Below are 25,642 nucleotides of genomic sequence, written 5' to 3' on the forward strand. Positions count from 1 at the left end.
ATTGGCATAAATTGCTAAAACATAATATATCTTATTTTGCCACCAATGGAAAATGTTCAAAGACATTTAATTTTACATTTAAACCAGCAGTAAACAATAAAAAATATTTAAACATAATAAAAAATATTTAAACATAATAAAAAATATTTAAACATATTAAAAGTGTGTATGGTAGATGCATATGCAATCGTAACCTACAAAACCTATCAGATACCTATTCAAAGTAATGAAACTAAAAACACTTAAATATTTTGTGCCCTTCACTTTAAGACACCTGAAAGAGAACAGTGATCATTAATGCCTGTTTCTTTGCTTGGCGTTCAACCTCAGCTGTCGAGCAACTTCCTTGGTTTATAAAATACTGTCAAAATCACTCCCCCATCGTCATTCTCTGCTTTTATCTATCACTTAAAGGAATTGACAGAAGGGCACCACCAAAAGTGGAGCTTGCGGCTTAATTTGACTCAACACGGAAAACTTCACCTGGCCCGGACATGGAAAGTATTGACAGATTGGTAGCTCTTTCTTGATTCTGTGGGTGGTACTGCATGGCCGTTCTTAGTTAGTGGAGCGATTTTGTCTGGTTAATTCCGATAACAAAAAATAGGAATCTTTTAAAGCTGTTACATTCCTTTGAGTACATATAAAGTGCATTGCTTATTTCTTTTTGTTTTTAATATCTCTGACATGCTCCCCTATGCATTCTTTTAATTTCCCTTGTAGTTTTACCCACATAGAATGCTTGACATGTTGAGCACGTTTCCAGGTAAACTACCATTTTGGCATTACAGTTGCAATGTCCAGGACATTGGATCAAGCTATTGTATCCAAAAACCATAACATAGGGTCCATCATTGATGTACTTGTATAAGTTACAAGCTTCACATTTATACATAGTAGACTTAAATAAACCTGTTTGTCCTATATTACTGTTTTCAAGCTATCCTTTTAAGTTGTTACCCCTACTTTATACTACCTGTGCTTTTTTGCACCCAAACAATGTTTTTCGTGTTTCACTGTTGCAGTCATTACATTTGGGTAATCTGCTGGCAGGTTGCCCTCAGTCGGCCTGAATTCCAAAGTCTTGGGTCCTGCGTCGGTTGCTGTCTCCTCTTCCATGACGTCAGGTCGTCAGGGGCATAAAACAAGCACCCAACGCCATTTTCTTTAGTCTTTCTTGCCGCTCTATGCCCAAAGCAGAAGCAATTCGCAAGTGCCGGTCGGCCGACTCCTGAAATTTTCGAGTTCGAGTTTCAGAACCAAAGTCTTCACTAAAGCTAAGTACCCCATTGGAGAAACTTTTTTCTTGCTCCATACCTATGTCAGAAAAAGTTAATAATTGTATTACTTGTGGGAAGCAAATACCTCATAAGGATTTCCATTTATACTGTATTCCTTGTCTAGGCCCTGATCACAACATGCCTGGCTGTCAAATTTGTGCTAGATTTAACCAATGCACTATTAAGCGTCAGTATATTTTTACCACAAAATATTTTGGAAACAGATTTAACTACCCTGAAATGTCGTCATATAGCAATCCGACTACCGGTGTACACAAAAAATGCAAAGGAAAGGACAGAGCCAGACCGTCGAGGTCCAAAACCAATGATGAAGCTTCTCCTAAGCCAGTCGCCGGTTCGCCGGTACTCAGTGAGGCGCTTTCGCAGCCCCTGATACCTGCTACTTTCAAGTCGCAGGCCCCTACCGAGACCCATGTGGAGTCTGGCATGCCTCGCGATACTCAAAGTATTGTACCCATGGATGTCTCTCCCTCGGATGGTTCCGGAGCCGCTGAGCAGGCACCGGCTTCTGAGGGTGTATTCAGGCCTCAACATTTTTATATAAAACCCATGACAGCCGCAAAACCAAAGACAAAAGCAACTACTAAAGCTAAAAAACTGACATATGAGCCATGTGCACAGGCCGCTATGCCTAAAAAACAGATGATCAAAATGGCCGAAGACCTTATTACCTTGATCAGGGGTTCCCATCCCCCTCCTGATAAGAGGCCTAGGCAAGACACTGATTAGGAATCTTCAGATCAGGTTTCTATTTCTTCTGATTCTTCTCCTGATCAGGACCCTACAGAAAACAGTCCCAATGACTTCCCTCTGCCTTCACCAAGCACTTACCTTTTAGCAGCACCCTTAGGGGGAAAAGTAGCACTTTTTGCTCAAAATTGGCAGTTAACAACCCAGGACAAGTGCGTGCTAAACATAGTATCACAGGGATACAGATTCTATTTCCATACTCTGCCAATGGCAAACTGTTGGCTGGATCTGCCAAAAAATCAATGGACAGAGGCACAGAAACAGGTTACATCCCTCATGGATATGAGGGCTATTCAGCCAGTACCAGAACAGGAAAAAGGACAAGGTTTTTACTCAAGACTTTTGTTGGTACCCAGAAAGGACAAGGCCTGGCGGCCAATACTGGATTTATCAATTTTGAACACATTCCTGGACATTCCAGAATTCACCATGCTGACTTTGCAGCAGCTTCTGCCCATGCTGGGCAAGAATGCTTGGCTGGTGACATTAGACCTAAGAGGCATACCTACATGTCCCAATAAGGGAATCTTGCAGAAGATACCTCAGTTTCAAGGCTGGCTTAATGCATTACCAATTCTCTGCACTGCCCTTTGCCTTATCTTCTGCGCCCAGGGTCTTTACAAAGTGCCTGGTACCAGTAATTGCTTTTTGCAGACAAAGAACTATACAAATATATCCATATTTGGACAACTGTCTCATTCAAGCAGAGAACAAGGAAATTCTTCTTCAGCACCTGGCGTTTGTGAAAAGGCTTCTAACATGCCTAGGGTACACAATAAACGAAAAGAAATAACTGGTACCCTCTCAAAAGATAACATTCCTGGGTGCAAGCTTGAATACATCTGCCCAGATGGCTTTCCTCACGCCAGACAAACAAAGGCAACTGACTACTTACTTCAAACTGATGGCAACAAAAACCCAGTTATCTGCAAGACAAACTCTGCAGGCTTTGGGGATCATGGCATCCTGCATCCTACTGATTGCATATGCAAGACTGCATATGAGGAAACTTCAATGGTACCTAAAAAGTTTATGTAGTCAACATTGTCAGAGTCGGGAAACAATGATTCCTCTCATTCCCTGCCTACAACAGGAGTTTCTATGGTGGGCAAAGGCATGTCACCAAAACATGGGATGGGCCTTCACTCTACCCCCTGCCAGCCAAACCTTGACAACAGACGCATCAGATTATGCATGGGGGGCCCACCTGGTGGGAAGATGCATTCAGGGCATATGGACCTCAAAACAAATGCATCTGCATATCAACCAAAAAGAGATGTTAGCTGTTCAAAATGCCCTGACAGCCTTCAAGGACTTACTTCATCCAGGGCAACTACTGATAGACAGACAACACCACGGTTATATGGTATATAAACAAGCAGGGGGGCACGCACTCATTACCCCTTTGCAGACTAGCCATGGCACTGTGGGACACAGCTTTGTCGTACCAAGTACATCTTCAAGCTCAGTTCCTGCCAGGAAAACAAAATACTCTGGCAGACTATTTGAGCAGAAACCTTATGGACCCTTACGAGTGGAAACTAGATCCACAAGTCTTCAGTATGATAACAAAGAAATGGGGGAGCCCGGACATAGATCTATTTGCCTCTCCTCATAATTATCAATTGAGAAGATTCTGCACAAGGACTTATCACAGACAAGCATGGAAAGTGGACACCGTATCCTTCAGTTGGAAAAACCTATCAGTTTACGTCTTTCCTCCTCCGCCTCTTCTTCCCAAGGTCCTACTAAACGTCAGAGACGAGAAACCAAAGATGATACTAATTGCCCCAGACTGGCCCTGCCAATACTGGTACCCATTCCTAAGGAACTTGTCTCAATACTCAGCTTGGACCCTACCTCAAAGACCTCAATAACTGTCCCAACAAAACAATCCTGCACAATCGGCTCCAAACACTGAACCTGGCTGATCATGTAGTTATGCAAACAACCCCTATCAGTAAAGCTGAGATGGATGTCATTTTGGAAGCCAGAAGGCCTAGTACTAGAAAATCTTATGCTGATAAATGGAAGAGATTCTTTGCTTGGAATCAAGCACAAGGAACTGATGCAGCAGAATCTAATATTCCTCAGATATTACAATACTTGACTGAGATGCTTGACAAAGGCCTATCTTTCTCATTAATAAAAATCCATGCCTCTGCCATTTCGGCTCATTACAATACAGAGCCACCAATCTTTTCTCATCCTTTACTAAAGCGATATATTAGAGGAGCCAAAAATTTAAGGCCTCCCCGAAGATCACCAATACCTGCATGGGACCTCAGTTATGTGTTGGAAAAGCTAACCCTGCCTCCATTTGAACCAGCTGCTACTGCAGATATAAAGTTCTTATCATGGAAAACAGCTCTACTCCTAGCAATTACTTCAGCAAGAAGAGTCTCAAAGCTACAGGCCTTCATGGCTGTGAAGCTTTTTATCATATTTTACCCAGACAGGGTGTGTCTGAGGACCAATCCTTCATTTATCCCTAAGGTGGTTTCCAGTGTGGCTCTTAACCAAACTATTCATCTGCCAACCTTTTATCCAAATCCGCAGAACAAAGGGGAGAGAATTATGCATTCCTTGGACATACACAGACAGCTAAGATTCTACTTGAGCAGGACTAAGACTCCAAGAAAAACTGAGCAATTACTAGTGACATATGCCACAGGATCAGAAGGAAAGGCTATTTCAAAGCAGACTATTTCAAAGTGGCTAAGCCACTGCATTTGTTTCTGCTACTTGCATCATGGCAAACTTGTGCCCAAGGGCATTAGGTCTCATTCCACCAGAGCTGCAGCTACATCAGCAGCCTTTCTCAGAGGGGTACCAACCAAAGGCATTCTAGAGGCTGCTACTTGGAGTTCTGTACATACCTTTACAAAGCGTTATCATTTGCTTCTCTACTCTAATTCCAGGGCAGGCTTTACCGCTGCAGTTCTGCAGGGCCTTATAGCCGCCCCTAATGCTGTTTAGATCCAGCCTCCCATCCATAGCTTTGGGATTCTACCCAAGTGTAATGACTGTAACAGTGAAACACGAAGAACATAGTACAGTTGTAACAAAATAACACAGTCCAGATGGATGTACACCAGAACACACTGCTCGTACACCAGGATAGGATAATAAAATTTAATAAATCCACACAAGGTAAAAGTACAGGTTAAGCGCTTTCAACTGTAGTACACAGTCTTCCTCAGAACCGTTAGTACAGTTGTGTACACTTAACATAAATGTAGATGTTCGACTGTATTCACTGTTGCAGTCCAGGTTACCCGCCCGCCATCCCCCTTTCATTCTGAAGTTTATCTTTCCTTCTCTATCTTCTAAAACCTATGTGGTGTATTTGCTTGTAGATGAAGGTAAAGTTTGTATTGATGCATGTATATATTGTTTGCTTATATATATATATATATATATATATATATATATATATATATATATATATTTTTTTATATATGTGTATGTGTATATATATATATATATATATATATATGTGTGTGTGTGTGTGTGTGTATATATATATATATATATATATATATATATATATATATATATATATATATATATATATATATATATATATATATTTGCTACCTTTTTGGGGACACCTGACATCTGGGGCAAGAAAAACTAAAGAAAATGGCATCGGCTGCTTGTTTTATACCCCTGACGTCATGGAAGAGGAGACAGCAACCGACTTAGGACCCAAGACTTTGGAATTCAGGCCGACTGAGGACAACCTGCCAGCAGATTACCCAAATGTAATGACTGCAACAGTGAATGCACTCGAACATCTACATTTATGGTAAGTCTACACAACTGTACTTTCTTTTAACTCAAAGGGGGAACATTAAATTCCAATAGGTATTAAGAACTGTAACTATAGATGTTGTATCATGACTGATACTGTATGATCATTGCACCTTTTCTATCCTGACCTGTTGAAAATGTCACTCTCTTTTGATGGACTGAAAGGAAAACCAGCTTTTAAAATTGGTGCAAGTCTCGCATATCGATTTTTCACTAGTTCGTTTTTAATATTATGTAATAAATTTACTGGATAATCCCCTATCTTTCAACATCTCAGTCAGAATTGCCATTTCATTAATAACGTTGCTGTCATCACTTTCCAGCCTAAATAAACATACCATTTGACCCTTTACCACACACTTTTTTGATAATAAGGGTGGCAACTTTCAAAGTGCAAAAGGGCATTTGAATTTTTACAAAAAATATTGAAAATTAGAGATCTGGTTAATGGATCTTTGTGTAAATAAGTGTCCAAATAATCTATCGCCTGTGATTGTACCTTAAAGGTACATTTTCATAAAGTGGAATTCCTGTTCAGAAAATCATTAAATTTGGTATATCCTCAGATTCACCTTTCCATAATGTAAGGATATCATCCAAAAATCTGAAATAGGACACCACATGATGCATATATGGAGAGGAAAATACATAACGCCTTTCTCATTTGGCTATAACCAGGTTGTCATAGATAGGGGTGCATTTTGCACACGTAGATACTCTTGAAACTTGTCAAAAAACACCCCATTAAAAAATATAAAATTATTATTCAAAACTAAGTCCATTAACTCAACTAAAAGATTGATTTTCATATTATATGGACCTTCTACTTCATTCAGAGTATTTCGGAAAAAGTAAAGCCAATCACATGAGGTATAACAGAGAATAAATTCACATTCAGTTGTTACAAAAATAATCACCTTTGTAACCTATATTTTTTAAAACATCCAAACAATGCCAAGAGGTCACGTAAGATGTAGGATTTTCCACTAAATGTGTGTTGACAGTGAAAATCAGTATAGGCAGCAAGAGGTTCAGTTTTTGAACCCATTGCTGCCACAGTAGGTCTAAATGGAGGGTCATATTCATTTTTGTGTATTTTAGGTATGCCGAAAATTGACGGAACATTGGAGGTTCCACTGTGTAAAAATCCAATTCAATAATTTTAATCATCCCTTGACTATACAAATCAAACACACCAATCGATTTTCATGTAGGCAACATTGATCTCATTATTGGAAACCCTGGAATAGACGTTGCTGTTTTTCAAAGTTTCAAACTTGTTAGATGAGTAGTTCAAGTAGTTTATAATGACAACACCCCCTCCCTTGTCTGGTTTCATGATCCTGAGCCTTATTGGAAATTAACTCAGTCAAACAAGCTCATTTTTCAGGTTGTAAATTACCAATCTTATGGGTATTTGCCTTTAATTTCCTTAGTTCACCTTCACAAATCTGCTCAAATAAGTAAACCACTGGATTAGGGGATTAGGAGGTGGGATGAAAATACTTTTTCTTTTCATTTTTAACAAATTTGTCACTGTCCAAACCAGTGTCACCATCAAAAAAAAGTCAAATTAAGTTTCCAGGTGTAAAGCTCTAAATTAATTAACAGCTTAGCAGTGTCTGTATTAAACATAGGGACAAATTTAAAACTTTTTTTAAAGCAAAGAACAGTGACCAGGTCATGTTAAGAGATCACTAAAACTGTAATTGTGAAAACCATCAAAATGCAAATGCCCAACATTAAAGGTCTCATTCATATTCACTGCACTCTCCCCTTGAACCTCCTTTTTATTGAATTCGCCTCTGCCTTTACTCTTCTGTTGCTGTGGAGATCCCATCCCACCTTGGTGACTCTGCGACTGTAGACTCTGGTGCATTAGTCTCTCTGAACATCTCACAGGGGGAAATCTCAAAAATCATTAATATCACACCCAAGCCATCATTCAGTCTATCAGTTGTTTCAGCCCATGTTTACGAGGGGTGAAAGCAGGAAGTCTGTTTCTTGTCATTGAAAATCGTCACCTATTTACTCTCATAGTCCGATGGAGCTTTGGTTTTTAATTCAGTTTAATTTTATTTAGTTGCGCCATATTGGGATTTGCTTAATGTACTGGTCAAAGGTTATTTATACTGCTGTATGACTTTTAATATGCTCTCTTAATGCCCCATGTTTTCAGGTGATGGTCACATACATGAATATCTGTTTTACCTAAGACTGAGTTGCTGACAAAGTACGTTTGTCATTTTATTACATTGCCTTTAAGTAGAATTCAGAAATGGGAACCTGCCATAAATGCTTACCAGATAGTGCCTTAAAGCAGTTTTGCAGCTTCACCAATCTGTAAGGAAACCTAGTCTTTGGAACTCGGACTTTCATGATTGTTAGGCTTGTTCATCCTGTGTTTAAGCCAAGCGAACCAGTGTCTTTAAAATTGAACTTTTGAAGATGTTTTTCTTGATGGCCATCACCTTTGCCCATAGAACGTCTGAAATTCAGAGCCTTACATGTAGGGAACACTTTGTTGCCTCACAGCAAGAGGTTCACCTGTTCGATTCTCAGCTGGAGTGCGGGGAGTGCCTTCTGTGTGGAGTCTGCATGTCCTCCCCGTGGTTGGGTGGGTGTTCGAAACACATGCAAAAATGGGCGTGCCTTCATTGAAGGTTGAACGTCGAGCTGGCACCTCGGCATTCGTGAAAATCTACTGCCAATCATTAGCGGACCGGAGTTCCGCTGTGGCGACCCCTAACCGGGAAAAGCCGAAAGACAACAACAACATGTAGGGAAAACTTTAGGGTTTCATAAGGATTGTTCCTGTTAGGCTAACCCATTCCCTCCCAGAAGTGGTCTCAGAATTGTTTTTAAAACTATCAATTCAGTTCCGTATTTTGTTTATAAACAGAATGTATGGAGCAGATTAGCTCTATATATTTCACGTGCACCATCTTGTTAAATTTTACGAAATGTTATGATTCTGGAAAGATGGAGAAACTTTTTGCTTCCTTTGCTATGAATAAGGACAGTCTGGCTGCATAGTTGCAAACACTTTCCAAATGGATTTTCAGTTGACTCATCATTTGCTATTAGGCAGTTTCTGCCAGTTAGTTCTGTCAAGGGCTACTCTGGCAGAGATATGGCTGCAGTCACTGTTAGCATCTGTATCAGGGATGTTTCCTTGGTGGATACCACAGCCACTTGCATTGATTTGTATCTGTAAAAGAGACAGCTGCTTAGACTCTAATCCCTTCATTTAGGCCTCTTTTGGTGTTTCCCTACTTCAGGACTTGATCTTCTGGTCATTACCTTTTTGGTAGTCTTGACTATGCTTGCCTTGAAGTGTTTTTGATCTGTCATTAACATCTTTATTACAGTATCACTTAAGACATAGGCACACATACATTAATAGAAAAGAAAACAAACTGTATTAACCCTTTTCTCATTTACACACATTATATATTGCTTTTTTCTATCTTTTTAACAACTTTCTTTCTGTCCAACATTACATAATTCACTCAATTTATTCCATCTCTTAAACCTCACTTCTCCACCTGAACATTATTCTGCATGTATTGTTCTCACAAATTCCTTTGTTATTTCTATGTAATTTGCTCCTTCCCTTTTTCTGAAAATACCTCTTCCAATTCTTTTATCTCTTGTGCACTATTTAGTACTTAAAGTATAGTTGGTTTAGATTTTGATTTCCTTTTTCCTAGTTTTTTATTTTATTTTATTTTTTTTTACAACAAACCGAAAAGAACTTAGTAAAACATTGATGTCCAGACAACTCAGATCATGTATTCCTTCTCAAAAGAGTAATTTCCTTAGTTACAATTGTTTACTTCCCCAATATTTCTGACAGAGTACTCTGTAAGGAATTAAAGTTTGCCAGCTTATTACACTCCCAAAAAACATTCCCAGTTACCTCTTTCTTCCCCTTCACACCTACAACATTTGCTGTCTACATGAGGAAAAATTCTTTGAAGTCTGCTCAGGGTATAAAAATACCTATGTAAACACTTCCAAGGACACATCCTAAACCTTCTGGACAACGTACTTGGTAGCCATGCATTTGTCCTCCCTTTGTTCCCTTATAAGCTGCTTTTCCAGTGTCTTTTCCCAGTCTTTTTTAATCACCTCTGTTATGTTTTTGATATCTCTTGAGAATTTCTCAGCACAGTATCCACTGTCAAGGATCCCGTCAAAGATGGATGTAAATTATCAGAATGCCCCTCTGTATTGAGTATTTCTCATTTTCTGTATGCAAGGTTAGACTTTTTGTTCCTCCTTACAATTTGATTCCCCAGTACCTCTGACAAGTTTAGATTCATGTCCATTACCTGTTACTTATTTGTAGTAGTCATCAGAAGTGGGAACACTGGGAGCTGAAAGGACATGGAGAGTTTGGCTACCGAACATTTCCCTGAAGCGCTCTTAAAGTGCCCACTTAATGCTTGTATTGAGGTGACATGCTAGCCCAGGGGTTTTTGGTTTTGACTATGATCATGTATGGGGTTCATTTAGAAGCCCATGTGGTTGGAAGGCTGTACGTGGTCAAGGAGTATTAGCACTTGTAGTCATCCGTTTTTGTGGGAAGGTTTTGGTAGCTGCCATTCTGCTAAAGACTCTGTGCATCAACTGTAGAGCTGTTAAGTAAGAGCAGCTCTAGAAAATCATAGGGTGATACTTTCTGGAAAGAAAATTAGAAAATCAGGATTACAGAGCTAATGCTGAGCACGTCACAGATCTAACTTGGTGGGAGAGTACTGCCGTCCTCATTTCAGAGGCACAAGATGTGTACCAAAGACCACATGGTACTCATGCTAACCATGGTCATTAATCTGCTTCAGTATGTAGTGGGAGAATGACCTGCTGAGTAGCATAAAGTGCAGACGTTTTTTGTGAGGTATGCATTCAATTTGCTTGATTATGCTAAGAAAGGCATCTTCTCTGGGTTCTGGTAAGGAATGTAACATATGAAGAGGCGCATTTAGTGTGTGTTTTGTTGTTCCAGATAAAATGGGTTTGTTCTTGTAATTGCAGTAGCTAGGGCTCTGAAAACTGAGGCTGAGTTTTTTTTTTTTTTTTTGTCATTGCAGTTGGTAATATGTAAAAGGCTTCCACCTGGGGGTAATTCTTATTTTTTTTAGGCAGCAAGACCAGGCAAAATAAACGTCATGGTAATATGGATGGGGAATTGGTTCATGACATATCCAGGCAAGTTGTTAAACTAAATGCTATAAAATCCAAAAACAAAACTGAAGGAAGAAGTCAGTTTTCTTCCTGTCATATTAAATATCTCATACAACTGTACTTTTTGATGCATGTGAACATAAAACTGTTAACATTTTTGTAAGCCGACTGTCTGTAAAACTAAAATTGTCTGCTTCTAAGTATGTTTGCTTAGTTATGCACACATCGTATTTTCATACAAATTGGATAAGAGTATAAGTTGCTGTTTAAGTGCATTCTCCAACTTATTAACGTCATACTTGTGTATTTGTTCAACAATTAATGAGACAGACCAAGGTCATTGCAAATACTGGGCCTTCACATTGGCATTCTGAAAACTGGTGCACATTTCCAAAAAATGTATCTGCACCTCTGCTCAAAACAAGTGCTGTGTTTATTCTTAGTACCTTCACCAGGCTTTTTAGCCTACTATGCAAGTGTGATTCCTTTTTGTTTTTCATTAAGAAATTACAACCAGACTTTGAACTGTGGTTTCTTTAAACAGGTGTGTAGCTAACAGTCAGTTTCCTTTTGTGGAAGTTGAAAATAACTAGATTGGGGATTGAGAAAAGATCTGTTGTGACTTTGAGAAACAGTGCATTTCTTCCAGTATGTACTACTATGCTTCAGACTAAAATGGTCACGTGACTTCCAGTACTTCTTCCTTTTCTTTTAGTACTGCTCCATGTGGCTGTGATTCTTTTACCTTTCAGAACTACATAGTAAAACAAGTTATTTCTGGGTGAATTAAAGCTATATTGATCAGATATCAGGAGACTGGTTTTAGAAATGCATCAGTGTCATATACCCTGACAGCCCTTTTGTTGAATATTCTTGAGGGGTTATCTGCAGCACTAGAAGCCCTAGTGACCAATGCTAACAAGCTGAATGTCTATTCATTCAGGACCTTCTTTTGCCAGCTGAAGTACAGTACTGACTTTTTGTGTCCCTCGTGAAACATTGAAGTTCTTCACTAGTATTCTGGAATCATTCACAAAGAAAACTTCCTCAAAGGTAGGTAAACTGTATCTTGTGAAGGTACGAGATGAAGCTTGGGTCGAATGGAAACAGAGACTTATGCTGAAATGCTCCTTTTTATGCTACCATACCTTTGTAGAAAATGTATATCAGACTACCCGTCTTTGTCACCCAAGACAAATCTGGAGTGAGGCAGAGACAAAGGCAACAAGTAGTAGACAGTATGAGACTTTGACTTCACAAATATGTTTAATCCATTGTCAGTCCTCATGAGGTTACAGCCCTTTCATCAGAACATTCTTCTGTATCCCACATAACCCTAAGCTAGCACAGTGTACATTATCCAGAATAATCACCGTCTATTCCTTGGCCAATGTGTGCCCATTTTCAGTTTAAAATGGTAGCCAAAAGACAAGTGGACCAATTTTTCTCTAAAGATCTCTCTGCATAGATCATGTGTGGATAATATGCAGCTAACAGGTTTAAAAATTATAGTAGGTTTTATCACTGCCTTCAGTACTTGTATACATACTTTCTCTAATTGAAAGCATTACTTACCAGCTTGGTTGAAAATAAGTTGTACTTGTGCACATCGGTTAAACAAAGATACTACCACAGGAAGAATATTAAACAAATATCCGTGATTATAGCAGCTAAGAAATTCGTGGTACAGCAACTTCATCAATACTTGGATAATACAGAAAATCTTCTGAAGATCAGCTAGGAGAACAGACAAAAGTGCCTCTGTCTCCATATGACCTTCAACAGATATATGCAAAAGCGTGGCTACTGGCTTTCTTTCTGGCACTGCTGTAGAGCTTTTTTAACTTGTGTTAACTATCCCTGTTTGGTAAAGGCACTTAAAGCACTAAACTGGCAGTTGACCCACTAATATGATTACTTGAATACAGATCCTTTCAAGTACAGTTAGATGAAATTCCTAACCCCTACCATGTCATACAGGTACTGGAATATCTCAAGTTTCTTTTTAGTCTCCTTTTCTGTACTGGATCCTGGCCCGAGTCCTGTGCTGTATGCAGATAATCTGATCATCCCTCATTTGAAAAAATAGCTTTTTTTAAATACATCTAGGACATGCTGTTTGACTTTCCCAAGCAACTGTCCATAGCTGCATAGGAACATAGCGTAACATGACAGTCTTACATGGATCAATGTCCATATTTAAATATCCAGAAGTTTGCATCGATCCCACACCCTGTTTTAGATCTCACACTGGAGACTAATCACAAAATCACCATTCCGTGATTATTGAAGGCATGAAAAAAACAACGTTCATGTGCAGTGAAACACACAGAATATTTGCTAAGGGTGTGCTTCTCTTGCAGATATAATATGGCCTGATACTGTAACAGTAGCTGCTGCTGACTAGCCGTGCCACTACTTCCAGGCAGTATTTGAATGTTAACAGTAATTCCATTAAATGGGCTTCTACCTTGCCCTATCAAGCATGCTGCATATCCCTGAGAAGTCTTGCCCATCAGAATGGGGCTGTAAATTTGCCTTTGCCAAGCATGACTAGCAGTCACTGTGGGACATAATACTTCACTGTACCATCAATGACATGTGATCTAACTTTGAAGGTCCCTGGCACTGGGCAGCTCCTGGGATTTCCTCTTCTGGTGTCCCAGGATGGGGCCCACTGTTATGAATTTTTTCTGGTACCTGCTCCCAGAAGTGCCAGCACCTCCTAATAGTGTCATGATTGCCGATTACCTAAAAATGTCTAGTTTATTATGCAGTCAGATTTGTTCTCACAGATTCTCTTTGCATGTTATGTGCAAATGTGTTGGTGTTTTATGTGGTGGTGTATTCATTTTATCTTAGAAACACTGTTTCCTATTATAGTATGATGCGATAAGGGAAGAAGTATCTTCTACAAAAAAAAAAATCCAAAAGTTGTATGTTGGTAACTTTCCATTCCTATGGCTTGAATTGGGGTTGATGTCCAAAGAGATTTTATGGTGATTTTTTTCCCAGTATATGGTCATTCTACAGTTGTGTTGTATAAGTTGCTCTCTGTGGCTTTGATTGTAAAAGTTTCCAGTTCTACTAGGTAAAATGGAAAGAATTTTTATAGACTTGTTTGTAAGAGGCTTGTGTAAACCTCGATTACTTCAGGCTGTAGAATTAACTTGGCCAGCAGAACATTTCAGACAGAACCATGATGCAAAAAGCTCTGGGGGGCAGTGAAAGCTGAGCACAGCAGATGCAGCTGTGTAATAACAGGGCAGCCTTGTTTATTTCTGCTGGCATCTGCTTGCATGTAGATAGTAACTTGGCTTTTTTTCTTTTCAAATTGCCACACATGACTGGACTTGAAATGTCTTTCCTGATATATTGGTACGTGTATAAGCCTTAGTTTATCTTTTCTTTTTTTTTTTCATTTGTATTTTTTTTTTGTCTCATGCTTGCTGATTGTCATGCATTTCCCTATTTGGACATGGCCCATTCATTCCCTTATTTGGGAATTTCACTTGCGATCAGGGTGAGAGCAGTCTGGAAGGGCAATCATTCAGGTAACCATGGAGGGTGGGTTGTTTTATTCTCTCACCAGCTTTGCGGCTGTGAGTGTATTTGTAATGGCTTAACCCTATCTATGGATATGGGAACATGTGTGATCCATTGTTTGATTCCTGAAGGAAGGGGTATTCCCGAAAGCTTTGTTGTTTTTACTAATAGAGTGATGTCCTTCAAGGATGCATCTGCAGTCCTTACAAATGGGTTGTCCTGTCGTCAGGCAGCCCTTCGGTCGGCCGGATTCCAAAGTCTGGGTCTGGCCTCGGCTGGTGTCGCACTTCACCCAACGTCACAGCTGCAGTTATTCGGGTATAAAGGCATCAGCCGACGCCATTTTCCTCAGTCTTTCTTGCCGCGTGACGCCTGAAGCAGAAGCTGTTCGCAAGTGCCGGACGGTCAGAACCAGAGATTACTACTACCGAATTCTTCTACTCCGAAGACTTCTAAAAAGCTAAGTACCCCGTTGGGGACTCTTTCTTGCCTCAGCCGATGTCAGAAAAAGTGAATAACTGTTTAACTTGTGGGAAACAAATACCTCATAAAGATTTCCACTCTTACTGCTTACCTTGTTTAGGCCCAGACCACGACGTAGTAGCTTGTCTAGCCTGTGCTTCTTTTAACCGACGGACGCTTAGACGTCGGTCGGAATTTGCTGAGGAGTTTTTCGGCTCTGATTTTGCTTACATTATGCCGTCGGATCCTCCGACTACGCAAATATCAAAAAAGCGCAAGGAAAAGGACAGACACTCGCGGTCTGTGGTTTCGGCCGAAACCGCGGTTAGGCCAACCGCGAGTGTCTCTGTTTCGGCTGAAACCGAGCAAGCGGTTCTTCCTTCAGCCGAAAACTTACCTCCTACCGAGGCCTCTTCCAACCTCGTGGAATCGGCTTCTGATTTACCTTCTGCTCTTGCAGTTTCTCAGGAATTATCTGACACTATCCCCTTGGATATCTCCACCCCTGCACGTGGAGCTGCTAGGCCACCTGCATCCATGTCCATTAAGGCTTTTGCCAGGTCTAAAGCAGCTAAAACTACTAAATCTGTGCCTGCTAAGACCCCCTCTCACAGGCCTAGCTCTAGTTCACAAATGCTTAGTCTAGCAGAGGATCTCATTTCTTTAATCCGGGGATCCCAATCTCACACAGACAGGGCCTCTCACCCACCTCCAGAGAAGAGGCCTAGAGCAGAGCCTCCTGAACCAGTTTCTACAGATGATTCCTCTGATGATTCAGATAATACTAACCCTCCAGAGGCTTCTTTCTCCCCTTATGAAGACTCAGATGCTGAAGAGTCCATCCCTTCTGCCTCTCCGCCTGAGGAATTTTCCTTTGGGGAAACCTTGCATGCTATGAGGGAACAATTTCAGTAGCAAGGCCAGGATTTCTCAGACTCTAGAAAGAGGCTTAGAACCTTTCTGCATTTACCACAACATAGGCCTTTAGCCATTCCTCCAGTTCTCTCTGTTGTAGATGATGCATTTAATGATGCTTGTACTGCTCCTGATTCACTTCCTCCGGCCCCTGCTAAGCCCAATAGGTACTACAGGGTTCCGGATACTCATCACCATTTGTATAAGGCTCCTTTTGCAGACCCTGAGACTATCTCCCAGGGTCCTAAGGCTGTAGCAGCTACCTCTGCCAAAAAACCCCTCCCCTCTGAAAGGGAATCCAGGTCCTTAGAGAGATGGGGTAAAAAAGTTTACACTTCTGCTACTCTTTCAGATAGAGCATTGAACTGTCAATTCCACATGATCCAGTATCAAGAATTTATGCTGGACCAGTTAACCAAGAGGTTGTCCTCAGATGAACCATTAGACAGAAAATCTGTTCAGGAAATGGTACATAACATTCAGCAGGTCAGTAACCATTCCTTAAAATGCGGCTATGATGCACTGGAAGCTTCCTTCAGATCAGCCATGACTGGCACAGTTATCAGAAGGCATGCATGGTTAAAAGAGCAGGCCTTACCAGACCATGTGAAATCCAAATTACTAGATGCTCCCATGGACAAGATCAATTTGTTTGGCTCTCCTGCACAACAGGTGCTGAAGAAGATGGAAGAGAAGGCAAAATCTGTCCAAACAGTGAAAGATTTCTTACAGGTCCAACCTCCAAGGTTTAGCAGGAATTGGCCCTCCAAGAATTGGTCCTTTCCAGAACCCTCCAGAGCCCAGAGAGGCAGGAATAGGCGTTCAAGAGGCCGAAGTCAATCCAGGGGTGCCTACAGGGGACGCCAGTGGCAGGGTAACAACCAGCGAGGTGCAGCCACGGACACAGCCACCACCACTACTACAGGACAATCACAGTGACTTGGCTCTAGCACCGCCTACCAGGGAACAACTAAAAGCACCCTTGGCGCGGAAGCTAGCTTTATTTTCAGTAAACTGGCATTACATCACAAGAGACAAGTGGATTTTGCAGACAATAGACCAAGGTTACAGGTTTCACTTCCATACTCTACCAGGGAAGAGAGGAATGCCAAACCTACCTCCAAATCAAAGGGCAGAAGCTCTAAAACAAATATCTCAATTATTAAACATGAGAGCTGTAGAAAAGGTACCATCTATGGAGCAAGGACAGGGATTTTACTCCAGACTCTTCCTGGTACCAAGAAAAGGAAGCAAATGGAGACCTATTCTCGACCTGTCCGCTTTAAACACATTCATCATTGTTCCAAAATTCAAAATGCTGACCCTACAGCAGCTTCTTCCCATGCTGGGCAAGGAGTCTTGGCTGGTAACTCTAGATCTCAAGGAGGCATACCTGCACGTCCCCATACGACCAAATTGCAGAAGATACCTCAGATTTCTTGCAGGATCAGAGCATTATCAATTCTCAGCATTGCCCTTTGGCTTATCTACTGCACCCAGAGTGTTCGCGAAATGCCTGGCATCAGTAATTGCTCATTGCAGGCTCCAGGGAATCCAAATCTACCCTTACCTGGACGACTGCCTGATACAAGCGGACAACAAATTCAAGTTAGCAGAAGACTTGAAAAGGGTCATTTACCTACTACAAGCCCTGGGATACACAGTCAATATAAACAAGTCAAGGCTGATACCATCCCAAAGGATAACCTTCTTGGGTGCAGAGCTGGACACATCGAAACAAATGGCATTCCTAACAGTAGAAAAACAAGAGCAACTCCTCTATACTTCTTGGCATTAACAAAGCAGAACCAGCTAACAGCAAGAAAAGTCCTGCAAGCCTTGGGTTTCATGGCATCCTGCATAATATTGGTTCCACATGCCAGACTGCATATGAGAAAGTTACAGTGGTACCTAAGGAATTTATGGTCTCAGCACAAGCACAGCCTAGAAACCCTAATTCCAATAATTCCATGCCTGAAGCAAGAGTTCCAATGGTGGGCTCAGGCCTGTCAATCAAACAAAGGATTGCCCTTCCACAACACTCAACCAAGCCAAACCATTACCACGGACGCCTCAGACCTCGGTTGGGGGGCCCACATGCTGGACAAGTGCATACAAGGCTTATGGACTCAAGACCAGCTGCACCTACACATAAACCAAAAGGAAATGCTGGCAGTAAAACTGGCAATTGAGACCATTTCTTCTACAAGGTCAACTGTTGATAAGGACAGACAACACCACAGTTATGTGGTACATCAACAAACAGGGAGGCACACATTCGTACCCTCTATGCCGGATGGCAATGGATCTCTGGAATGTGGCCCTGAGTTACAACGTTCAGTTACAAGCAATTTTTGTACCAGGAAAAGAAAACATTCTAGCAGACATACTAAGCAGGACTACCACGGATGCCCACGAATGGATGCTGCATCCGGACATCTTCATAACCATTACAAGAAAATGGGGGCACCCTCAAATAGACTTATTTGCATCCCCACTCAATCACCAACTAAAGAAATTCTGCACAAGGACGTACCACCCACTTGCTTGGAAGGTGGACTCCTATCTTTCAGTTGGAAAACCTGACAGCATATGCATTCCCACCACTTCCTTTGATGCACAAGGTGCTATTGAAAATCAAAGAGGACCGTCCAAGGATCATCCTGATAGCTCCAGACTGGCCAAGACAACATTGGTACCCATTACTGAGGAGCATGTCTCGGGAACAAATATGGCACCTACCTCTTGTTCCCTTGCTGTTAACACAGAACAACTACAACACCCTGCATCCAAACCTAAAAACACTGCAGCTAACTGCCTGGAACATTGCATAAAAACAAATAACCCAAATTTATCCCAAAGGGTAAAAGACATTATCTTGGAGTCTCGCAGACCCTCAACAAGGAAAAATTATTCAGCAAAATGGAAAAGATATTCCATTTGGAGTACTGAAAAAGGAGAGAATGTGTCACTGGTAAACATAGCCAACATCCTGGAATACTTGGCAGAGCTCTTCCACAAAGGTCTGTCCTATTCTTCCATTAAGATTCATGCATCAGCTATTTCAGCAGAATACGACTTGGATCCTCCAGTTTTCTCACATACTCTGCTCAGGCAGTTTCTGAGAGGAATTAAAAATGTAAAACCTCCTAGGAAACCACCATTGCCAGCATGGGACTTGAACTTTGTACTAGAAAAATTGACACTCCCTCCATTTGAACCAGCAGCAACAGCAGATTTACAATACTTATCATGGAAAACTGCTTTCCTACTGGCAATCACTTCAGCAAGAAGGGTATCTGAGCTACAGGCATTAATGGCAGTACAGCCCTTCCTGATCTTCCATCAAGATAGAGTGTCCATGAGAACAAATCCTACCTTTATGCCTAAGGTGGTCTCCAAAGTATCTTTGAATCAGGCTATCCACCTACCTGCATTCTTCCCCAACCCACAGAACAGGGGAGAAAGACTGCTGCATACCTTGGATGTGCATAGACAATTACGCTACTACCTGGACAGGACCAAGAGCAATAGAAAAACTGACCAGCTACTGGTAGCATATGCAACAGGAATGGAAGGAAAAGCAATTTCAAAACAGACAATCTCTAAGTGGATAGGAAATTGCATTAGATTTTGTTACTCCTACCATGGGAAGAAAACTCCAGAAAACATCAGGCCTCACTCTACAAGGGCTACAGCCACTACCACAGCTTTTCTTCGAGGAGTGGCTACCAGAGACATTTTAGAGGCTGCTACTTGGAGCTCCGTGCATACATTTGCCAAGCATTATAATTTACCTTTATACTCTAGATCCCGAGCAGGTTTTGCCACTGCTGTTTTGCAAGGGATCCTAACTACACCATAATTTCATTTCTCCTCCTCCCCCAGTTTGGCTATGGTATTCTACCCATTTGTAAGGACTGCAGATGCATCCTTGAAGGACATAGTACAGTTTTGTACCTACCATAAATGTAGATGTCCGATAGGAATGCATCTGCAGTCAGGATTACCCACCCTCCTTCCTCTCTGTGGTATTCCTAGGGTATTTGCCCATCTTGTAGCTAGCTGGGGGAACCTATTATGGTGTATTTGTTTGTATATACATGTACATACATGCTTATTTTTGAATTTGCTCTCCACTATTTGGAATTTTTTGCATTTATCCAAATTTAGCCTTCCTAGAGGGCACCTGGCATCTGGGGCAAGAAACACTGAGGAAAATGGCGTCGGCTGATGCCTTTATACCCGAATAACTGCAGCTGTGACGTCGGGTGAAGTGCGACACCAGCCGAGGCCAGACCCAGACTTTGGAATCCGGCCGACCGAAGGGCTGCCTGACGACAGGACAACCCATTTGTAAGGACTGCAGATGCATTCCTATCGGACATCTACATTTATGGTAGGTACAAAACTGTACTTTTTCTGTTCCATTCGTTCTTTTTTTGAGACAAGTGACATAAGGAATAGTAGAAATTCAAACCACGGTTGAACTGGACTTTTGGCAACATGTGATCCTAATTACTGCAGTGGCCCAAAATGCCTTTCACATACAAGTGCACGTTTCTGCACACCTGTTTGAAGGCCACCAGCAGACAGTAGATTGTGTGCCTAACCCCAGGCCAATCATTTACATCACCTGCTCTCCTTTGCTGGATTGTGGCAGCGTGCAGGGATGTCAGCCTCCACTTCCCACCCTCAGGATTGGCATGCCATTCATTCCTTGCTAGTTCCATCAGTTGCAGAACCCACTAATTGAATTTGGGTTGCTTGGACCACAGTCAGGGTTTTATCCCTGTGTCCCACTGGAGCTGATTCATAATCTATCGTATGATTAAACGTGTGGGGATTCTTTTATGTTAGATGTGTGTGTGTGTGTGTGTGTGTGTGTGTGTGTGTGTGTGTGTGTGTGTGTGTGTGTGTGTGTGTGTGTATATATATATATATATATATATATATGTATGTATGTATCCTTGTTACAAGAATGAGTCTTTGTTGGGGGGAACAGTAAAAATTTTAGAATACTGGCATTGAGAGAGAGGTGGTTTTGGTGCATCCAGTTTTCGGTGGTTGAAAAAGCAGTTTGAGTTTTAGTGAGCAATTCAGAGAGGTTAGAGGCAGAGCAGACCAAGGTAGAATCATCTGCGTATTTGAATGATTTTGGCATCTGGAATTGCAGAGTGAAAGTTATTAATAAAGATGTTAAAAAGCATTGGCCCTAGGATAGATCCCTGAGGTACACCAGTAGGAGTAGCTAAGAAGGGGGAGGTGGAGTTTTTCCATTTGACTGACTGTGATCTTTCTGATAGGTAGCTGGAGAACCAGGATAAAGTGCTTGGTGAGAGATGAAGATTTGAGAGATGAGAGAGGAGGTGTTTGTGGGGAAACAGTATTGAAAGCTATGGACAAATCTAGCAATACAGTAGAGACCAGATGTCCAGAATCTCAGGTTTGATTGACAGTTTCTAGGAAAGACAGTAGGGCAGTTAATGGTGTTGTGGCCTGGGCGGAAGCCATGTTGGGTAGGTGTAAGAAGATGTTTTTGGGTTAGAAAAGGCATAAGTTGGAGGTGAACGCATTTTTCAAGGATTTTAGAGATTGGTGAGAGTAGTGCAATAGGGTGGAAATTTGAAATATTGGTGTATGTCTTTCAAGGATGCATCTGCAGTCATAGCAAATGGGTTGTCCTGTCTTCAGGCAGCCCTTCGGTCGGCCGGATTCCAAAGTCTGGGTCTGGCTTCGGCTGATGTCGCACTTCACCCGACGTCATCTCTGCTGGTCTTCGGGTATAAAGGCATCAGCCGACGCCATTTTCCTCAGTCTTTCTTGCCGCGTGGCCAAGCAGAAGCTGTTCGCAAGTGCCGGTCGGTCAGATCCAGAGATTACTACTACCGAATACTACTTCGAAGACTTCTAAAAGCTAAGTACCCCGTTGGGGACTCTTTCTTGCCTCAGCCGATGTCAGAAAAAGTCAATAACTGTTTAACTTGTGGGAAACAAATACCTCATAAAGATTTCCACTCTTACTGCCTGCCTTGCTTAGGCCCAGACCACGGCGTAGCAGCTTGTTCGCCTGTGCTTCCTTCAACCGACGAACGCTTAGGCGTTGGTCGGAGTTTGCTGAACAGTTTTTCGGCTCAGATTTTGCGTACATTATGCCGTCGGATCCTCCGACTACCCAAATTGTTAAAAAACGCAAAGAAAAGACCGACACTCGCGGTCCGCGGTTTCGCCGAAACCACGGTTAAGCAAGCGCAGTGTCTCGGTTTCGGCGAAACCGAAAACCGGTCAATCTTCAGCCGAATCCACGACTACTACTGAGGCTCCTGCTACCTTAGTTGAATCGGCCTCAGAAGTTCTGCCTACTACTGTGGTTCCTAGTGATTTATCAGACACCATTTCTTTGGATGTCTCTACCCCAGCACGTGGTGCTGCTAGGCCTCCTGCAGCCATGTCTATTAAGGCCTTTGCCAGGGCTAAAGCAGCCAAAGCTGTTAAATCAGTGCCTGTTAAGCCCCCCTCACACAGGCCCACTTCTAGTTCACAAATGCTTACTCTGGCAGAGGATTTAATATCCTTAATTAGGGGATCCCAATCTCACCCAGACAGGGCCTCTCAGCCCCCAGAAAAGAGACCTTGAGCAGAGCCCCCCGAGCCAGTGTCCTCTGATGATTCTTCGGATGACTCAGACATTACAGATCAGCCAGAGGCTCCTTTTTCTACTTATGAAGATTCCGATGCTGAAGAATCCATTCCATCTGCCTCTCCACCAGAGGAATTTTCCTTTGGGGAAACCTTACATGCCATGAGAGAACAATTCCAATGGCAGGGACAAGATTTCTCAGATTCAAGAAAAAGGCTTAGGACATTTCTGCACTTACCACAACATAGGCCCTTAGCTATACCTCCAGTACTGCCTGTTGTGGATGATGCATTTAATGATGTTTGCACTGCTCCTGATACTTTACCTCCAGCCCCTGCCAAACCAGATAGATTTTACAGGGTGCCAGACACTCATCACCACCTTTACAAGGCCCCACTTGCAGATCCTGAGACTATATCCCAGGGGCCTAAGGCAGTAGCCTCGACCTCAGCAAAAAACCCTACTCCTTCTGAAAGGGAATCCAGGTCCTTAGAGATGGGGAAAAAGTTTACACCTCTGCTACTCTCTCAGCTAGAGCTTTAAACTGTCAGTTTCATATGATCCAATACCAAGAGTTTATGCTTGATCAGTTAACTAAGAAGCTGTCCACTGATGATTCCTTAGATAAGAAATATGTTTTAGAAATGGTGAATAACATTCAGCAGGTTAGTAACCATTCTTTAAAATGTGGCTATGATGCACTGGAGGCTTCATTTAGATCAGCCATGACTGGCACAGTGATAAGAAGGCATGCATGGTTGAAAGAACAGGTCTTGCCGGATCATGTTAAAGCAAAGCTGTTAGATGCTCCTATGGATAAAGCCAGTCTATTTGGTACACCTGCTCAGCAAGTAATGAAGAAAATGGAAGAGAAGGCAAAATCTGTACAAACAGTTAAGGATTTCTTACAGGTTCAGCCCCCAAGGTTTAGCAGGAACTGGCCTGCCAAAAATTGGTCCTTTCCAGACTCCTCAAAATCTCAGAGGCAGAAATAGACGCTCTAGAGGCAGAAATCAATCCAGAGGAGGTGCCTACAGAGGACGACAGTGGCAAGGCAATAACCGAGGCACAGACACAACCACTGCCACTGCAACAGGACAATCACAGTGACTTGGCTCTGACACCGCCTACCAGGGAGCAAATAACAGCACCTTTAGGCAGAAAGTTAGCCTTATTTTCGAAAAATTGGCACTATATCACAAAAGACAAGTGGATTTTGCAAACCATAGACCAAGGTTACAGGTTCCACTTCCACACCTTACCAGTAAAAAGAGGAATGCCAAACCTACCTCCAAATCAAAAAACAGAAGCTCTAAAGCAGATAGCGCAATTAGTAAAGATAAGAGCTGTGGAAAGAGTACCAATAACAGAACAGGGCAACGGATTCTACTCCAGACTCTTCCTAGTACCAAGAAAAGAGAAAAGTTGGAGACCTATTCTCGACCTGTCCGTCTTAAACACATACATCATTGTCCCAAAATTCAAAATGCTGACCCTTCAGCAACTTCTTCCCATGCTGGGCAAGGAGTGTTGGCTGGTAACTCTAGATCTCAAGGAGGCATACCTGCACGTCCCCATACGACCAAATTGCAGAAGATACCTCAGATTTCTTGCAGGATCAGAGCATTATCAATTCTCAGCATTGCCCTTTGGCTTATCTACTGCGCCCAGAGTATTCACAAAATGCCTGGCATCAGTAAACGCTCACTGCAGGCTACAGGGAATCCAAATTTATCCATACCTGGACGACTGCCTGTTACAAGCGGACAACAAAAGCAAGCTGACAACAGATTTACAAAGAGTCATTTGCTTACTACAAGCCCTGGGATACACAGTCAATTTACAAAAGTCAAGACTGATACCATCCCAAACAAGAACATTCTTGGGTGCGGAATTGGACACAGCAAAACAAATGGCATTCCTAATGCAGAAAAACAAAAACAACTCCCTCTTTACTTCTTGGCATTAACAAAGCAGAACAAACTAACAGCAAGAAAAGTACTGCAGGCCTTGGGCTTCATGGCATCATGCATAATCTTGGTCCCACATGCCAGACTGCATATGAGAAAGCTACAGTGGTACCTAAAGAATTTATGGTCTCAACACAGGCACAGCTTAGAAACCGAAATCCCACTAATCCCATGCCTGAAACAGGAGTTCCTATGGTGGGCTCAAGTATGCCAGTCAAACCCAGGCTTGCCCTTCCACAACTTTCAAGCAAGCCAAACCATCACAACGGACGCCTCAGACCTAGGCTGGGGCACATGTTGGACAAATGCATACAAGGATTGTGGACTCCAGACCAGCTGCACCTGCACATAAACCAAAAAGAAATGCTGGCAGTAAAACTAGCAATCCAGAAATTCAGACCATTCCTCAAAGAAGGCCATTTAATGATAAGGACAGACAACACCACAGTCATGTGGTACATCAACAAACAGGGAGGCACTCATTCATACCCCTATGCAGAATGACTCTGGACCTTTGGAATATCCCTCTCCGCTACAACATCCAGTTACAGGCAGTATTTGTGCCGGGAAAAGAAAACACCCTAGCAGACATGTTAAGCAGAACCACCTCGGATGCTCACGAATGGATGCTACACCCAGACATCTTCAAGGCCATCACAAAGAAATGGGGAATGCCACAAATAGACCTATTCGCATCCCCACTCAATCACCAGCTCAAAAAATTCTGCACAAGGACATACCACCCACTTGCATGGAAGGTGGACTCTCTATCCTTCAGTTGGAAAGGCCTGACAGCATATGCATTTCCACCTCTTCCTTCGATGCACAAGGTACTACTGAAAATCAAAGAGGAACGCCCAAGGATAATCCTGATAGCTCCGAATTGGCCAAGACAACACTGGTATCCATTGCTGAGGAGCATGTCTCAGGGGAGAATGTGGTCAATACCCCTGATGCCTTTGATGTTAACTCAGAACAACTACAACATCATGCACCCAAACCTAAAAACCTTGCAACTGACTGCCTGGAACATCACATAGCAGCAACTAACC

At 42.0% G+C, this 25,642-nt stretch overlaps 1 protein-coding gene across 1 annotated transcript in view; it reads left to right on the forward strand.

Moving 5' to 3' along the window:
• The window catches only part of ERC1 (ELKS/RAB6-interacting/CAST family member 1), a 3,640,161-nt gene that overhangs the window by 725,296 nt on the left and 2,889,223 nt on the right, over positions 1-25,642 (forward strand). The window contains exons 9-10 of the mRNA XM_044087500.1: positions 16,375-16,402; positions 21,321-21,366. Of these exons, the coding sequence (XP_043943435.1) occupies positions 16,375-16,402; positions 21,321-21,366 (74 nt within the window). The remainder of the gene's footprint in view (positions 1-16,374; positions 16,403-21,320; positions 21,367-25,642) is intronic.

The sequence above is a fragment of the Protopterus annectens genome, chromosome 11.part0 (genome assembly GCF_019279795.1).
Source record: "Protopterus annectens isolate FY-2018-M chromosome 11.part0, PAN1.0, whole genome shotgun sequence".
NCBI lineage: Eukaryota > Metazoa > Chordata > Ceratodontiformes > Protopteridae > Protopterus > Protopterus annectens.